The sequence below is a fragment of the Oratosquilla oratoria genome, chromosome 16, assembly GCF_046742065.1.
Source record: "Oratosquilla oratoria isolate Oo_2021 chromosome 16, ASM4674206v1, whole genome shotgun sequence".
NCBI classification, from domain to species: domain Eukaryota; kingdom Metazoa; phylum Arthropoda; class Malacostraca; order Stomatopoda; family Squillidae; genus Oratosquilla; species Oratosquilla oratoria.
In genome coordinates, this window is record NC_134792.1 from 48587069 (window position 1) to 48604700 (window position 17632).

General features: G+C 39.5%; 1 protein-coding gene across 5 annotated transcripts in view; it reads left to right on the forward strand.

Moving 5' to 3' along the window:
* Nucleotides 1–17632, forward strand: part of LOC143033984 (uncharacterized) — a 326328-nt gene that overhangs the window by 294640 nt on the left and 14056 nt on the right. For all 5 annotated transcript variants that reach the window (XM_076199760.1, XM_076199764.1, XM_076199762.1 and 2 more), the window contains one exon: nt 3360–3495. In XM_076199760.1, coding sequence (XP_076055875.1) covers nt 3360–3495 — 136 coding nt within the window. The remainder of the gene's footprint in view (nt 1–3359; nt 3496–17632) is intronic.

A 17632-nucleotide genomic window follows, 5' to 3' on the forward strand; every position in this document is an offset into this window, starting at 1 on the left:
AATAAATAAATATAATTGAGACGCCGACACCGGCATCATGAAACCTACATGGGCATCATCGTACCTGAGCGGAAGCAAAGTGGTTATAACCTGTCGCTGTTAACACCTTAAAAACCGGGTGGTAAATTTCCTTTTATCCTGACTGCCGCCAGGCGATTTTATTTATCTCAGTGGCGACCTCGTAGCGAAGGAGCGATGGCACGGACACCTTTCGCCAACCTTGCTGGAAACCTTTTATTGTTAAACAATAGAAACTTCTAGCTTTCTAAGTTGAATTTATATGGCATACTGCCGTACCCATACAACCGGTCTGTAATTTCCCGCAAGTATAGATGATGAAGTTAGTGAAACCTACTTTCTATTATCAGAAAGCGTTCGTCAGGACTGTCGAAGGGTTTTAGAAATACGACCTTAATACCCTTCTCGGCGAGGAGGAACCTAATTGAAGCAGAACTTTGTATGAAGCCCTTGATACATCGGCTGACTTTGACCCCTTGATCACGGTGACGCGCTCGATAGGTTCTGTATTTGTCTTTGTTTTGTTATCTTTTGTCTGATCTGATTTTCATTTATAATTAGTTATATGTCAATTTATCATTATTTACTATTTACCTGTTTGTTTATTATTTAACTATACCTATGCATTTATTTATGTATTTTATTTGTTATTTACATTATCATAGTTTTTATTTATTATTCTATTATCAATATGATTTTTTTTTCGCATCCGACCTAGATATGGATCAAAAGGTCTCCTGTCGGTATGCTCCGCCTTTGTAATCCTTTGTAATCCTTTGTTTCGACCAAAGAGCTTTGCGTCTTGATCGAAGAAGTTTCTTCAAGTTCACTCCTCCCCTCCGACCCCCTTTGGTTGAATGAATTAATCTGACTACACCATTGTTTCTTAACCCTTTCTAGTGCCTGTAGCCATTGATATCTAAAAAAAAAAAAATTCTCGTATCACCATCCAATATAAACACATTGCAAGCATATGAAAAGGATTAGTAATGCAAACCTTCCTTTGTTTTCTCATGGTAAATATATAGTACCATTATACTGGATATCATGCCTCGTCCCCCCCAGGTTTAAGGATTCGTACCCCATGAGGCACGGGTACCCAGGGTCAAGAACCACTGGACCACACCGTTTTGGGAACTTTTTGTAAATGAAATACTTTCTTCAGATGAAGATCTCATAAGACCACTTTCACGTACACTCCGTAAGGAAAGTCACCTTTAATGCATACACAGGTTCCTCTGTAGCCAATAGTCAAGACTTTATCGCTAATCCACAGTTTGCTACCATTGCTTGTCTGGTTGAGGTGGAGGTGGAGGTGGAGGTGGAGAAGAAGATGGAGATGGAGCCAGTGAGGGTAACGATGGTTGTAGTGATGGTGATGAAGGTGCAAATGATGGAGAAGATGACAGTGGCTCTGGTGGTGGTAATAGCATTGTGGGAAATGCTAGTCGTGGTGGTGGAGTTCGAAATACAAAAAGAAGACAAGAAAAAAAAAATCGCTCTGATCTTTTTAGGTTTCCGTGGCCAGCCCACGCGACATCCGGAGGTCATTTGGTTAATTAGCTTCTACTCCGAACCAATAAAATAAAGTAAGAGCTTCAAACAGCAGCGGAAAATTCCAAAGGAAATTTGGTAAAAACGTTCAGAAAATGGTTAAACTGACGGAGTAATTTTTAAGTGGAAATGAGAAAATGAGAAAGCGTGTATATATATATATATACATTATTAAATCTTGGCGGTCGGTTTTCTTTTATACATGTTTTGTTAAAAACAACAGCGCATTTTGCACTACAAAGCATCTTGAGTAAACTTTCAGGTCTTCTCAACAACGACTTTTTAGAGAAAAAAAGGTTATAATAGATTACCTGAAGACATTAGGATCTACTGTTGGGAGAGTATACAGAGATTTTACTAAACATAGCATTTTCAGTGTAACGGATACAGAGAGAGTACAAGATATTACATAAAGGAGGTAACGCTAGGGTAGGCCACGATGTAGGACACTAGGAGAGATCACATCACAAAGTGTGTGATGGCGGGGGGAATTTGTCTATTACTGCAGCCCAAATGTCCGGTGGGGTTCAACTGTCCGCAGCGACCCAATCGTCCGGTGAGGTCCAAGTGTCCGCTCCAGGAGTGTGTGTGTGTGTGTGTGTGTGTGTGTGTGTGTGTGTGTGTGTGTGTGTGTGTGTGTGTGTGTGTGTGTGTGTGTGTGTGTGTTTGTGTGTGTCTGTGTGTGTGTGTGTTCAAGCGCACGTATATGTGTGTGTCAGGGTAAAAGCTGCTGATCACGAGTCCAGTAGGTAATCCAAATCACACACACACGCACGAAGACACACACACACACACACACACACACATACACACACACACACACACACACCTTCAGAAATGCATAACCTTAACACTTATATAACCAAAATTCAGGCATCTAAAACGCGTCCTTGAGATATATATATATATATATATATATATATATATATATATATATATATATAACTCGAATGCGCTGTATATGTAAAGTTGGACTCGACCCCATATCGGAAATGGAACCCAAGTATAAATACAGGGATACCTACTGCTTGTATTGGAAGGTCGCGGTACCAAAGCAATATGGACATTTTTCAAACTTTAATCGAAATGTTCCGTATTCTTTTTCAGTTCCAGTCTTTAAAATGCAAGCGATTTTATGAAACAATTGTTAGATTTTAATCTGAAATGGATGTCCATCATTTCGATATCAATATTGTAATGGGCCTCCTTTATACATCGAGGTATTTTCTGGGAATTTCTTTTTCCCTCTGCATGTGCTTCTACTCTCGCTGTTACGTGATCTCAGCTTCCAGGCACTCACCCTCTCATCCTCACGAAATAAAAAAATACGATTGCTACGTAATACGCAAACACAGGATAGTGTCTTCTTTAATAACCCGTTTTCTTGTCTTCTTTAATAACTCGTTTTCTTGTCTTTAATAACCCGTTTTCTTGTCTTTAATAACCCGTTTTCTTGTCTTTAATAACCCGTTTTCTTGTCTTCTTTAATAACCCGTTTTCTTGTCTTCTTTAATAACCCGTTTTCTTTTCTTCTTTAATAACCCGTTTTCTTGGTGTCTTTAATAACCTGTTTTCTTGTTTTTTTTAATAACCCGTTTTCTTGTCGTCTTTAATAACCCGTTTTCTTGTCTTCTTTAATAACCCGTTTTCTTATCTTTAATAACCCGTTTTCTTGTCTTCTTTAATAACCCGTTTTCTTATCTTTAATAACCCGTTTTCTTGTCTTCTTTAATAACCCGTTTTCTTGTCTTCTTTAATAACCCGTTTTCTTTTCTTCTTCTCAACAGCTTGAGTTGTCCGACCGAAAAACGGTGGTGTTAAATACCCTAGAACTCTGGTCCACCGGATGTTACAAGTGCGAGGTGATCACGGAAGGCCCCAAATTCCTCACCAAATTCGGCGAAGGGAACATGACAGTCTTCGGTAAGTTGTGTAGTCCTTTAGTAGAGGGATCATGACGAACTACAAGGCCCCTTTCACAATAGGCAACTAGTGACCGTCACTAGTGGCGGTCACTAGTTGCCTAGTGTGAAAGTCTCGGGCAACTGCAAGCAACCAGTGACGGTCACCGAGTTGTGGAATCCTTTCTCATCATCTCATTAGTCCAAAGAATGTCATCAATGGAGGAGGTGCTTCTGTTGGCTTTGCTGGTCAAGAAAAAGAGATGGTCGGTGACGGCAACTGCCAGTGACGGTCACTTGTTACCGGAGCGGGCAACATCCATAGCCTTTCGCACAACCGGGCAACCGCAGTGACGTAGTGTGAAAGGCTTAATTTAAGATAATGGTAGGCAACTAGTGACAGTCACTAGTGACGGTCACTAGTTGCCTAGAGTGAAAGGGGCCCAAGGTACAGCAGACCCCTACGTCTTGCGCTGGTCAATTTGCTGTGTAAATCCACTCTTTTTTTTTATTATTGAGAGCTAAGCTATAGTACTATAAGGTGGTTAGTACTGAGAGACTTCCAGGAACTCTTGGGAGATTTAATGCCACACGCTCTTTCTGACGTCACACACCGTCTCTTGGAGATTCGAACTCCCTATCTAGTCTCAATGGTTTTTCCTCTTGTCAGGAAAGCCCATTTTTCCTCGAACCCTCTCCCAACTCTCTCTCTCTCTCTCTCTCTCTCTCTCTCTCTCTCTCTCTCTCTCTCTCTCTCTCTCTCTCTCTCTCTCTCTCTCTCTCTCTCCCTCTCTCTCACACCCACACACATATACATATATACATATATATATATATATATATATATATATATACACATATATACATACATATATATATGTATGTGTGTGTGTGTATGTATATATATATTATATATATATATGTATATATATATATATATATATATATATATATATTTATATATATTTATATATATATATATCTATATATATATATATATACATGTATATACAGTATATACATGTATATATTTGTATATGTATGTATATATATATATATAATATATATATACATGTATATACAGTATATACATGTATATATTTGTATATGTATATGTATATATATATATATATATGTATATGTATATATATACATGTATATACAGTATATACATGTATATATTTGTATATGTATGTATATATGTGTATATATATATATATATATATATATATGTATATGTATTATATATATATAATTTCAAGAAATACAGGCGTATGTCAAAAGCGAAAACCTCGATATGATAGGAATAACTGAGACATGGTTAAATGGTACAGAGTTCGAAGCTGAATTTAATATTGCGGGATTTAAACACTTTCATCAGGATAGAAACCACAAGAAAGGTGGGGGTGTTCTATTGTACGTTAAAAAACAATGTTCATGCTTGTGTTTTAGAGAAAGTGAAACAGGATGCATATGACAGTTTGTGGGTTGAGTTAACCCAAACAAATGGACAAAAAATGAATATAGGTGTAATATATAGGCCAAAGACATTATCATTAGCAGACGACAAACTGTTATTTCAAGAACTGTCTAGTTTCTGCAACCGGGATTTATTGATAATGGGTGATTTCAATTTTACTGACATTGATTGGATGACCCTTGAACATGGCCATATAGGTAGTCGCTTGATTGATTTTCTTGGTGACAATTACTTAATTCAGCATGTAAAAGAGCCCACAAGATATGGAAACTTGCTCGATTTATTGATCACTAGCCGCGAAAGCATGGTAACTGATGTAGAAGTAGGTGAATCTGTTGCAAATAACGATCACAATTTAGTCAGATTCAAACTCCTAAACAATTTTAGAATAGATACTTGTGCTTCTAAAATACCCGATTTCAGTAAAGCTCAGTTCATAGAACTACGTCAGGAGCTTCAGCTTACAGATTGGGAGGCAAAATTAAACGAAAGGCCTGTAGATCAGATGTGGGAAATATTTCAAAATACGCTCACTAAGATGATTCAAACTTACATTCCTTTTAAGGACAGACGTCCCCCAAATCAGGCTCGCCCAAAGTGGCTCGACAAAGAAACTGAAAAAAGTATTGCTAAAAAGAGACAGGCTTATAAGAAATATAAGTGCTCGGGTGCATCTAATGACTATGAAAGTTATGTATCAATACAGAGAGATTTAAAAATGACAATAAGAAAAAGAAAACGACAATACGAAATGAACATCGCTGAGAAATCCAAAGAGAATCCCAAAGAATTCTATAGTTACATTAGAGATAAAAAGGTTGTTAGGAATCACATTGGTCCACTATTATCTGCTGACGGTCAACTTGAATATTCAAATGAAGGAATGTGTAATATCTTAAACAATTATTTTAGCTCGGTATTCGTAAACGAAACACCTCAAAGTGAATTCCAAACTGAAACCTGTGAAAAGTCTGGGGTAAACTTACTCACTACGGTAAATATAACAAAAGAAAAAATTAAAAGGTGTATAGACAAACTCAAAGTTAATAAAACACCAGGGCCTGACGGTTGGCATCCAAGAATCTTAAAGGAAATGAAAAATGAGATTGTTGTTCCATTAGAAATTATTTTCAAGAAATCCATCATATCCGGAGATGTCCCAAGAGAATGGAAGCTAGCTAACGTTACTCCCATATTCAAAAAAGGTGACAAAAAGAAACCAAATAACTATAGGCCTATAAGTTTGACTTCGATCGTAGGAAAAATAATGGAAACTATCATCAGAGATATCGAATATCATTTAGAAAGTAACCGTTTGATAAATGATAGCCAGCATAGTTTCAGACGGAAACGTTCTTGCGTGACTAACTTACTCGAATTCTACAACACAGTTATCTCTAATTATGACAAAAGAAACAATATAGATTTAATATATCTAGACTTTGCAAAAGCTTTTGATACCGTCCCACACGAAAGACTACTTACTAAATTAGCTTTGCATGGAATAAGTGGTAGCCTATTAGGTTGGACTAGTAATTGGTTGAAAGGTCGAAAACAGAGAGTTGTTTTAAATGGAAAAACTTCTGGATGGAAAAGTGTTGCAAGTGGAGTTCCTCAGGGTTCCGTTCTTGGGCCACTTCTATTCATAGTATATATAAATGATATAGACCATGGACTAAAATCTACTGTTTCCAAATTTGCTGATGATACAAAACTGTGCGGAGTGGCAAATGATCACTCAAACCAATTAGATATTCAAGAAGATTTAGATCAATTACAGCAATGGTCTGAAAAGTGGCTAATGAAATTTAACACAAGTAAATGCAAGGTAATGCACATAGGTAAAAATAACAGTAAGTACGATTACAAGTTATTTGGAAATTCGTTAACAAAAGTGGATAGTGAAAAAGATCTCGGCGTAATTATCAGTAACGACCTCAAATCATCCAAGCAGTGTATTTCAGCCTCTGAGAAAGCAAATAAGATTCTGGGATTGATTGCGCGATCTTTTGATTTCAAAAGTCCATCACTCATTAACAAGCTATATAAATCGTTAGTTCGTCCACATTTGGAATATGCTGTTTCCGTATGGTCACCGAATCTCATTAAAGACATTGACAGACTGGAAAAAGTACAACGGCGGGCCACAAAACTGATTCCAAATATAAAAAATAAATCATACGAAAATCGACTTAAGCACATGAATCTGTTTTCCCTAAAAAAGCGTAGACTCAGAGGTGACTTGATACAGGTCTTTAAGATTTTAAAGGGAATTGACAACATCAAAAGTGACCAAATTTTCACATTGAATGAGAATCAGACAAGAAACAATGGTCTCAAACTGTCCGGAAATAGATTCAATTTGGAAGTAGGTAGAAACAACTTTGCCAACCGTGTAGTTAATGAATGGAATAAACTTCCTGCACAGGTAGTGCAATGTAGTTCAGTTCGAAGCTTTAAGAATCATTTAGATAAATACCTAAGTAAGATGCTGTAATGATTATAATTTATGTTATATTATTTGTTTTTGTTTTGTTATAATTTGTCTGTCTGATTTATTATTAGTTATATGTCAATTTATAATCATTTACTATTTACCTTTTTGTTTGTTATTCAACTATACCTATGCATTTCTTTATGTATTTTATTTGTTATTTTTACATTATTATAGTTTTAATTTATTATTATGATTTTTTTTTTCTTTCTTTTTTTTTTTTGCATCCGACCTAGATATGGATCAAAAGGTCTCCTGTCGGCATGCTCCGCCTTTGCAATCTTTGTAATATGTATATATATTATATATATATATATATGTATATATATATTATATATGTATATAGTATATATATATATATTTATATATAAATATATATATACTGTATATACAGTATACTATATATGCACGTATATTCAATATTTGTTTCCATGCCCTTAGCTCTTCACTATTTCTGCCGGTCTGGAAATTAAATTATTCTTTTAAATATAAAATGGATGCAGGTCATGATTATCTTACTTTCATTTATGAATTTTAACACGAAAATATCTTAATCTCCATTTCTCCTCTTTTGCTCCCATAAAAATAATTAAATTTTATGAAGATCTTCCCCTCCTCACATATATCCCATTTACACCATCGTCAGAGCGTCACGCTGAGTTTTCCTTTTGTTTTGGTTCATAAAAGTCGAATATTTTGAATCAGTGATTACCTGATCGATGTCTTGATCGATGAAGGCTTGGTTACCGTGTCGGCTTTCCGTCGAGGAGAAACGTTTAGACTCAGGATCCCTAGCTTATGGTTTACTATTGACGGGGTCAAGTTTTTAGCGAAGGCTTGGTTACCGTAACGGCTCTCAGCTGGGTAGAAACATTTAGCATCAGGATCTCTAGCTTATGGTTTGCTATTGACGGGGTCAGGTGTTCAGCGAAGGTTTGGTTACCGTGTCGATTGTTTTGAATCAATGATTATCAGATCGATGTGTTAATCGATGAAGGCTTGGTTACCGTTTCGGCTCTCCGCCGGGTAGAAACATTTAGCATCAGGATCTCTATCTTATGGTTTGCTATTGACGGGGTCAAGTGATCATCGAAGGCTTGGTTACCGTGTCGATTGTTTTGAATCAATGATTATCTGATCGATGTGTTGATCGATGAAGGCTTGGTGTCCCGGCTCTCCATCGAGTAGAAACGTTTAGCATCAGGATCCCTAGCTTATGGTCTGCTATTGACGGGGTCAAGTGATCAGCGATTTGGACCAGTAAATGTTGCTCGGTTCAATCCTCCGAAACGCGCGTGTAATCATTAATGAGGTCATTGCTCGATCAATTGGAGTTGGAGGCTTTGTAGAGTTAGCGGCTCAAAGGCGGACTCGGATATTTCAGCATATGGTGAAAAAAAAGTGAGACAGAACTCGCGGCGACAAATTATCGGAGAGGGTAATTTTAATATCAGATGGGAAATATGTGACAGGAATTACGGTGTATTGGGAACGAGTACGGAGGGGGATTTGTGATTCAAGGTGAGACGTGGTCATGGAGGGACACACACACGCGCGCACACACACACACACACACACACACACACACACACACACACACACACACACACACACACACACACACACACACACACACACACACACACACGTGGCGCAGTTGGTAGAGTTCACGGCTGTCACCACGGAGGCCCGGGTTCGAGTCTCGCCCAGGGCTGACAATAATTTCAGTATCACTGTGCTGCGAGTCGTTACTCCAACTCTCATGCGCGTGGAGTTGGGTATGTATGTGTGTATATAAGGTCACAGCATTATCCATAGATCGGTCATATACGAGCTCTGAGCTCTCTTCCGGGAGGGAAATCGCTGTCGATCACGAGTCCAACACGTGGTCCAAGACCATGGTGAATCACACAAACCTTTATACGTGTGGGTCCCCGTTTCCTCGCCTCTCAGCGCCACCCCATTTACCATGCGACACTATCTTCCCGTCACTTTATTTTCGTTCTCATACCTTTTACGACATTGCGACCCGAAGTTATAAATTCTCACAGATAATCTTTCCAGGGCCCTGCCTGCACCCCATCCAGAATCCCCAGGTCGCATCTTCCGCAAGCGTTCTGGTCGAATTTAAAGTGCTTTCGAATTTTCTTGAAGGTCTTTCGAAATTTCTTGAAGACGCGCGGGGATGAGGGACGACTTCATACAGGGAGACTTGTACAGAGTGTCTTATAGAGCCCTGAGGACTGTGATCATCAGACTTCTTTGGTATTTCGGTTCTGAGTCTCAGTGTCATGATACTTGGGTTATCAGTGGCTTTATCCAGCTCGACCCTACCCACATCCCTCTCTCCTTTTCCCTCTCTCCTTTTCCCTCTCTCTTTTTCCCTCTCTCCTTTTCCCTCGCTCCTTTTCCCTCTCTCCTTTTCCCTCGCTCCTTTTCCCTCGCTCCTTTTCCCTCGCTCCTTTTCCCTCGCTCCTTTTCCCTCTCCTTTTCCCTCTCCTTTTCCCTCTCCTTTTCCCTCTCCTTTTCCCTCTCCTTTTCCCTCTCCTTTTCCCTCTCCTTTTCCCTCTCCTTTTCCCTCTCCTTTTCCCTCTCCTTTTCCCTCTCCTTTTCTCTCTCCTTTTCTCTCTCCTTTTCTCTCTCCTTTTCTCTCTCCTTTTCTCTCTCCTTTTCTCTCTCCTTTTCTCTCTCCTTTTCTCTCTCCGTCTCTCTCTTTTTCTCTCTCCTTTTCTCTCTCCTTTTCTCTCTCCTTTTCTCTCTCCTTTTCTCTCTCCTTTTCTCTCTCCTTTTCTCTCTCCTTTTCTCTCTCCTTTTCTCTCTCCTTTTCTCTCTCCTTTTCTCTCTCCTTTTCTCTATCTCCTTTTCTCTCTCCTCCTCTTTTTCCTTCCCTCTCTCCTTCCCTCTGTCTTTTCTTCTCTCATTCTCTCTTTATTTTCCTCTCTCCTTCCCTCTCTGCTCCCCTCTCTCCTTCTCTCTCTCCTCCCCTCTCTCCTCCCCTCTCTCCTTCACTCTCTCCTTCCCTCTCTCCTTTCCTTTCTCCATCCCTCTCTTCTTTTCCCTCTCTCCTTCTCTCTCTCTCTCTCCTTCCCTCTCCCCATCCCTCTCTCCTTCTCTTTCTTCCCTCTCTCCTTCTCTCTCCTTCTCTCTCCTTCCCTCTCTCCTTCTCTCTCTCCTTCTCTCTCTCCTTCTCTCTCTCTCCTTCTCTCTCTCCTTCCCTCTCTCCTTCTCTCTCTCCTTCTCTCTCTCCTCTCGCTCTCCTTCTCTCTCTCCTCTCTCTCTCCTTCTCTCTCTCCTTCCCTCTCTCCTTCACTCTCTCTCCTTCTCTCTCTCCTTCCCTCTCTCCTTCTCCCTCCTTTTCCCTCTCTCCTTCCCTCTCTCCTTCTCTTTCTCCTTCCCTCTCTCATTTTTCCTTTTCGTTTGGAACAAAGAAGCTTGGCACCATATTCCTGTACAATTAAAAGAGGGCTCTAATGGTGAAATGATTTTCGTTTTTTACTTTAATTGGGTCTGAACGAACAGGCAACGACCAATTCAATGGCATCGCTTGAAAAATGCTTACTTTTGTTAATCATCAGTGAAGTTGAGTAAAACTTCACTGTCTTGGGGGGGGGGGAAGACTAGTCTTTGAATTAATTCCTTAACTTTTCTCGCTGCTTGGGAATATCCAACAGCTTAATAAAATCACCTGAAGGAATTCACACCAAAAGGATGTTTTTTCTAATCCTTTTGTTACGATGACTTTCTTCTGGCTAACGGCAAGCAATTCTATTCGGTTTAGGATAGGATCCCTTGTACCGGAGAGGTTAGTAGAATGGTAGACTCTGCGTAATACCTCTGGTGTACATGTACCCCACAAGTATGCTTGTAGGTGCAAATTGATGCATGATAGAGTTGTGTGGCAGTTTGACCTGACTCAACGCCCGAGGGCTAGGATGGGTCACCCCAATTAGGTTGCGTCTGGTCATGGTGTCAGACCTGGGTATATATATATACCGCCTGTCCCGAGCTGGCAGGCCAGTCATTCAATTATTCTGACCTCTGTTTTGTAACTCGTTGCTAGGCCTTCGCGGTCGGTCTTCCCCCACGTGGGGACCACGCCACGTCAGTCCTTAGGCCGACGCACAGGTATCCACCAGAATAGAGCGCATAGGCCAGTGTCAATCGCTTCCTGCGTCACGTAATCCAGTAATATACACCTGTATGTTACGCCTTGGCAGCTCCGTTTACCTGCATAAAATCGCCTGTTCTGAAAGGAAACAAAGAGAACAAGATACGTCACCGTATTGAGAAGGTGAACATAAGCCTCTGATATAGACTTCATCCCTTTCCCCGGAACTGAAACAACAGACACACGACCCTTTTGCTGTCGACCCGAAGAGTAACTTCGTCTACACCCATTCTCTTCGTTCGAAAGAAATCCTCACGAGTTGCAGTAAGGTTCAGCCTAAGAGAACAGAGATTAGTAATTTCACCTCTACTGTCGACTCATACATCTATTCAAGTCGCTCTCATTCAGCAGTGGGGCGAGTTCCTCCCCGCTATCAAAGGATTAACGTAATGAGATAATTCTGTCTGTGCATTTCTGCTCTTCTATTGCCATATTCATTTGCCCTGCAGGGACAGATTAGCTGGCTCCTTCTCCCCTGTCTCTCTCCTTAAGCTGAATAAAGTCATTTTGTGTTGGGTACAACAGAACCTTGAGTATTTATTAAAATATTTACTTGGTGTTACATACATACACATACCAAAGTCTTTTCCCCCTACACAGGGGGTAGCCAAAAAGAAAAAGGCATAGAAACCACTCCCACCCATTCCATTTCCTATATATTCCACTCCCCTCCACCCTCCTCCCTCCCTCTTATCTTGGCACCTCCTGGATGACGGGTCATCCCTGCATCCATTCCACTGCCCTGGGTCAGAAGCAGTGTCGCAAGCTAAAATCTCTCTCGTTAGGTAGAATGAAGTTGTCTGGAGTTAGAATGAAATAGAACGTTGTTAGTTAAAACTAGAATCTCTAGAAATTAGCTAAAATAGATCCATCTGGTGTTTGTTAGAATATTTACTTACTTTAAGTTAAGCTAAAATCTCTGTCGAAGTTGTCTGGAGTTAGAATGAAGTAGAACGTTGCTAGTTAAAACTAGAATCGCTAGAAATTAGCTAAAATAGATCCATCTGGTGTTAGCTAAAATACTATAGCATTAGCTATAATACACTTTTTTGTGCTAAGATTGTTAGCCATAATAGAATGTCTAGAGTAGAAGACGAACGTAAAAGACTTTAGCCATTCATTCCTCTGTGGTAACTTTCTCATTTAGTTGCATTATGTCTTCTGGTGTTAGCTGAACAATATGTCTAAAGTGTTATACGAGGAAAAATGGGCTAATCTAGAAAAAATAATAACCCATTGATGCTTAGGGTTTTATCTTCAATTAAATCCTCTGGCATTGTCTAGAATGAAACTTAGAAACGAAAACATGGACATGATTACGTTAATCATTAAGAACTACAGAGGTTGTCGTGTTTCTCCTTTTCAGAAAAATAAACATCATCAGATGTAAATTACTTTTGAATCTTTCCTTTTCCGTAAGAATGAAACATTCTTTAAAGAGAAATTCGAGTAAAGGACAAGAGGATATTTAACTCTTTTTTTTTATACGTCGTCGTCTAACATTCAACCCAGGGAAGATATTCTAAGCTCAGCAAAAAGCCTTACACAACCTAAGTATAAAAGTCTTTTTCGTTTAACCCGGTGAAGCCAACCAATCACTCTATTTTGTCCTGGTTAACACTCCGACTCAGCTTCGGAAAAATTCTGGGCTTTCACGGATGAAAAAAAAAAAAAAAAAATCCGATTATCGCTTTAAAGCTCCCAGTCAAATGTAACGATTTCAGTTGAACCGGGAACTATTTCGTCGCGATCGGAGTGTCCTCTAGGTTTTAATCCTCTTATGATTGCCTCCGTCTTATATAATTATGTAATTCTACTAAAACCAGAAGATTCCCTTCAGCTGAAAGAATATCTATGAACTCATGAACGAGCAGGTCCTCTCTATCACAGTTCAGTTCTGAAATGTTTCCTGACGTCACCAATGCTGTGACCGTTGTCTTTCCTAACCGACATCGAGGCGGAATCAATGACATCATAGAGAGAGAGAGAGAGAGAGAGAGAGAGAGAGAGAGAGAGAGAGAGAGAGAGAGAGAGAGAGAGAGAGAGAGAGAGAGAGAGAGAGAGAGAGAGAGAGAGAGAGAGAGAGAGAGAGAGAGAGAGAGAGAGATGGAGAGAGAAATAACGATAGACTGATAGATAGATAGATAGGTAGATAGATAGGTAGACAGATAATTAGACAGATGATTAGATTAGACAGACAGACAGACATACAGACAGACAGATAGACAGATAGATAAATAGATAGATAGACCGATAGGTTGATAGATAGATAGATAGATAATTAGATAGACAGACAGGTAGATAGATGGATAGATAAATAGACCGATAAGTAGACAGACAGATAGATAATTAGATACACAGACAGGTGGATAGATAGATAGATAGATAGATAGATAGACAGATAGACCGATAGATAGACAGATAGACAGATAGATAGATAGATAGAGAGATAGATTGAGATAGATAGATAGACAGATAAATAGATAGACAGACAGATAGATAAATAATTAGATAGACAGATAGATAAACAGATTGACAGGTAGATAGTTATTGAGAGAGAGTTAATTTGTGCCCTGAGAAATTGGATCCATTTGCCAGCTGGATGGCAAGAAACTTCAAACGCAAAGAGACACTCGGATGACCTCCACCATTACCGGCGGAACGCCGTCTCAGTGACCCGGCCATTGCGTCCCACAAGAGGCAAAACAAAACAAAACAAAACAAAACAAAACAACACACACACACACACACACACACACACACACACACACACGACTCGGTGGCGTAGTTGGTAGAGCACTGAGCTGCCACAATAGTGGCCCGCAGCTCATGGTTCGAATCCTGCCCAGGGCCGAAATTATTTCGGTATCGCTGCGCTTCGAGTCGTTACTCCAACTCTCGTGGGCGGAGATTAGGGTGTGTGTATGCGTGTAAGGTCACAGCATTACCCATAGATCGGTCATACGAGCTCTGAGCTCTCTTCCGGGAGGGAAATAGCTGTCGATCAAGAGTCCAATACGTGATCCAAAGACCAAGGGGAATCACACACACATACACACACACACACACACACACACACACACACACACACACACACACACACACACACACGCACTGAACTGGGAAGCAGAAGTGCTCCCAGCACCCAGTTCGAATCCTGCCCAGGGCCGAAATTATTTCGGTATCGCTGTGCCTCGGGTCGTTACTCTGACTCTCGTGGGCGGGGAGTTGGGTGTGTGTGTGTGTGCAAGGTCATAGCATTACCCGTAGATCGGACCTACGAGCTCTGAGCTCTCTTCCAGGAGGGAAATAGCTGTCGATCACGAGTCCAACACGTGATCCAAAGACCAAAGACCAAGTGAATACACCTGATGAAGTTTTCCCTTGAGGTCTCTTTCTACGCAAAGTATTCAGTGGATCCGAACTTTAATTTCTTTTATCTTTTTTTAAAGTGGGGAACAAAATCGGGACGTACTGACTGACACCATGAACGTCCTTGATGATGTTCTGACTCCGGCCTCAGTAGGTCGGGAACGCGCCACAGAAAATTGGTAATTCGCGTAAAACAAGGAGAGGACGAAAACCGCAGACGAAAATTCCTCTAGATCTTTCTCCAGTCGCGACGCATAAAAATTCGTCTCTTCTCCTCTCCCATTACCCAGAATGCATCGCGCGGATGAGAGTTCGAAAAGCGGGCGGGAGTTAGAAAACCGGAGACATTTGGTTATTTGAACTAAATTGTGATTGTTGTCCTGGAAGATGGACCTTGGTTTGAGGAACAAGGTTCTTCAGCGATAGGAAGATAACAAGGAAAAGGATGACGACCATATTATCGGTAATAATGAGTGATGGCAGATGGGACAGTAGTGATGTTGATGGTAATGGTGATGATAGAGATAATAGTGATGATGGCTATGTTCGTGATGATGGTGATGATAATGAAGTTAATGGTATGGACGACGACGACGACGACGACGACTTATGAAGATGACGATGATAAAGATGATGAATATAAGGAGGATGTATGGATAAATGTACATATGCATGCATGTATGTATGTATGTATTGTATATGTTTTGTGTATATATGGTTTATGTATGTTTTATGTATGTATTATGTATATATGTATCATATATATGTTATGTTTGTATGTATTATGTGTATATATATATATATATATATATATATATATATGTACATATGTATACATATGTATGTATGTATGTATGCATGTATGTATGCATGTATATATGTATGGATGAATGGATACATTTGTATATACTGTATGCATGTATGCGTGAAAGTTTATATACATGTTTTTATGAGTGTAAATATACATGTATTCTCATATATTGCTGTAAGGTGTCCATAAATGAACACACATATTAACCTCTCAGAACATTTGTATATTCTGTTGTTATATACGACTGAGTAAAATTAATGGATAGAATAAGGTGTTTTAAAAAGAAGTAAATATATTCAAAAAGCAAATTGAAGATGAGAAACCGAAGGGAATTTATTTCAAATATTTTCACTAACGAGAATTATATTAAGTCTAGCCAATGGGTTGTTTTAGATGCGCGCGCGCATCCCCCCCCCCCACACACACACGACTAGACGGCGCAGTGGTAGCGTTCGCAACGCTAACTCAGCGGTCCGAGTACGAATCCCGCCCAGAGCTGAAATAATTTCAGTATCGCTGCGCTGCGAGCCGTTACTCCAACTATCGTGGGCGGGGAGTTGTGTGTGTGTGTGTGTGTGTGTGTGTGTGTGTGTGTGTGTGTGTGTGTGTGTGTGTGTGTGTGTGTGTGTGTGTGTGTGTGTGTGTGTGTGTACGTGTAAAGGTCACAGCATTACCCATAGATCGGTCATACATGAGCTCTGAGCTCTCTTCCGGGAGGGTAATAACTGTCGATCACGAGCCCAACGCGTGATCACACACACACACACACACACACACACACACACACACACACACACACACACACACACACACACACACACACGTACACACACAAAACGGGACACTACGAGCATAGCTCCCCTTCCCGTAAGGTACAGCTAGGTAAATACACATGCCTAAAGTTCCTTGAGAGAAAACGGGACTATGACGTCATCATTCCTCGAATGTGTGGTAAGAGCTTCTTTTTACGATGTCAAAATTTAGCGTTTATCACATTGAAAAAAAAACCGCATAGAACATTTTTGTTTCTATGTTAGTCTACGGGTTCATTGAAGATGATTCTATGTGGATATTGAACGAATTGTTTAGTCAAAGATAAGTAACTAAACAATCGACGAACTGAGAGGTTCAACAGAGGAAATATGCTGCCAAATCTCCAATTACATGTTCCCAAAAGTTTGCGATTCCAATAGTTCGCGTTATCAGCAATGCCCGGACCAGAACTGGTTTCAGTTTGACCATTTGCGATAATTAAAAGTTATTCTACCTTTCTCTTTTGATTTGATTCATAAGACGAAGGTGTATCACAATAAATATTATAATAAATATTGAAATATTTATATATCTCTGGTTTGATCTCAAAATTGACCGTGAAGTATACACACACACACACATATATATATATATATATATATATATATATATATATATATATATATATATATATATATATATATATATATATATATATATATATATAAGCGTAAGTGTAACCACTAGGAAAAGTAAACTAACGAAGCAGAGCGCTTTCGTATTATTACATCTTCAATGCAGATGCAAAGAAGGAATTATAAAATGAAGAAACAAGGTACAGAATATATGACATAGTGAAGAGGGCATTCGGAGAGGTAGGGGATGAAGTACACATGACGGACGTTTGAACCGTCCTGGTAACCAACAAGTATGGGAGAACTGCTCATAATTTATATTATAATTTAAATAATTTTGAAATTTCATGCGAAATGTAACTATCTAATTTGTACAAACCTTGATGAAGATTAACTATACATATTCTAAGAATTATGCAAATTTAATATTCTCATCCCTCGATTGC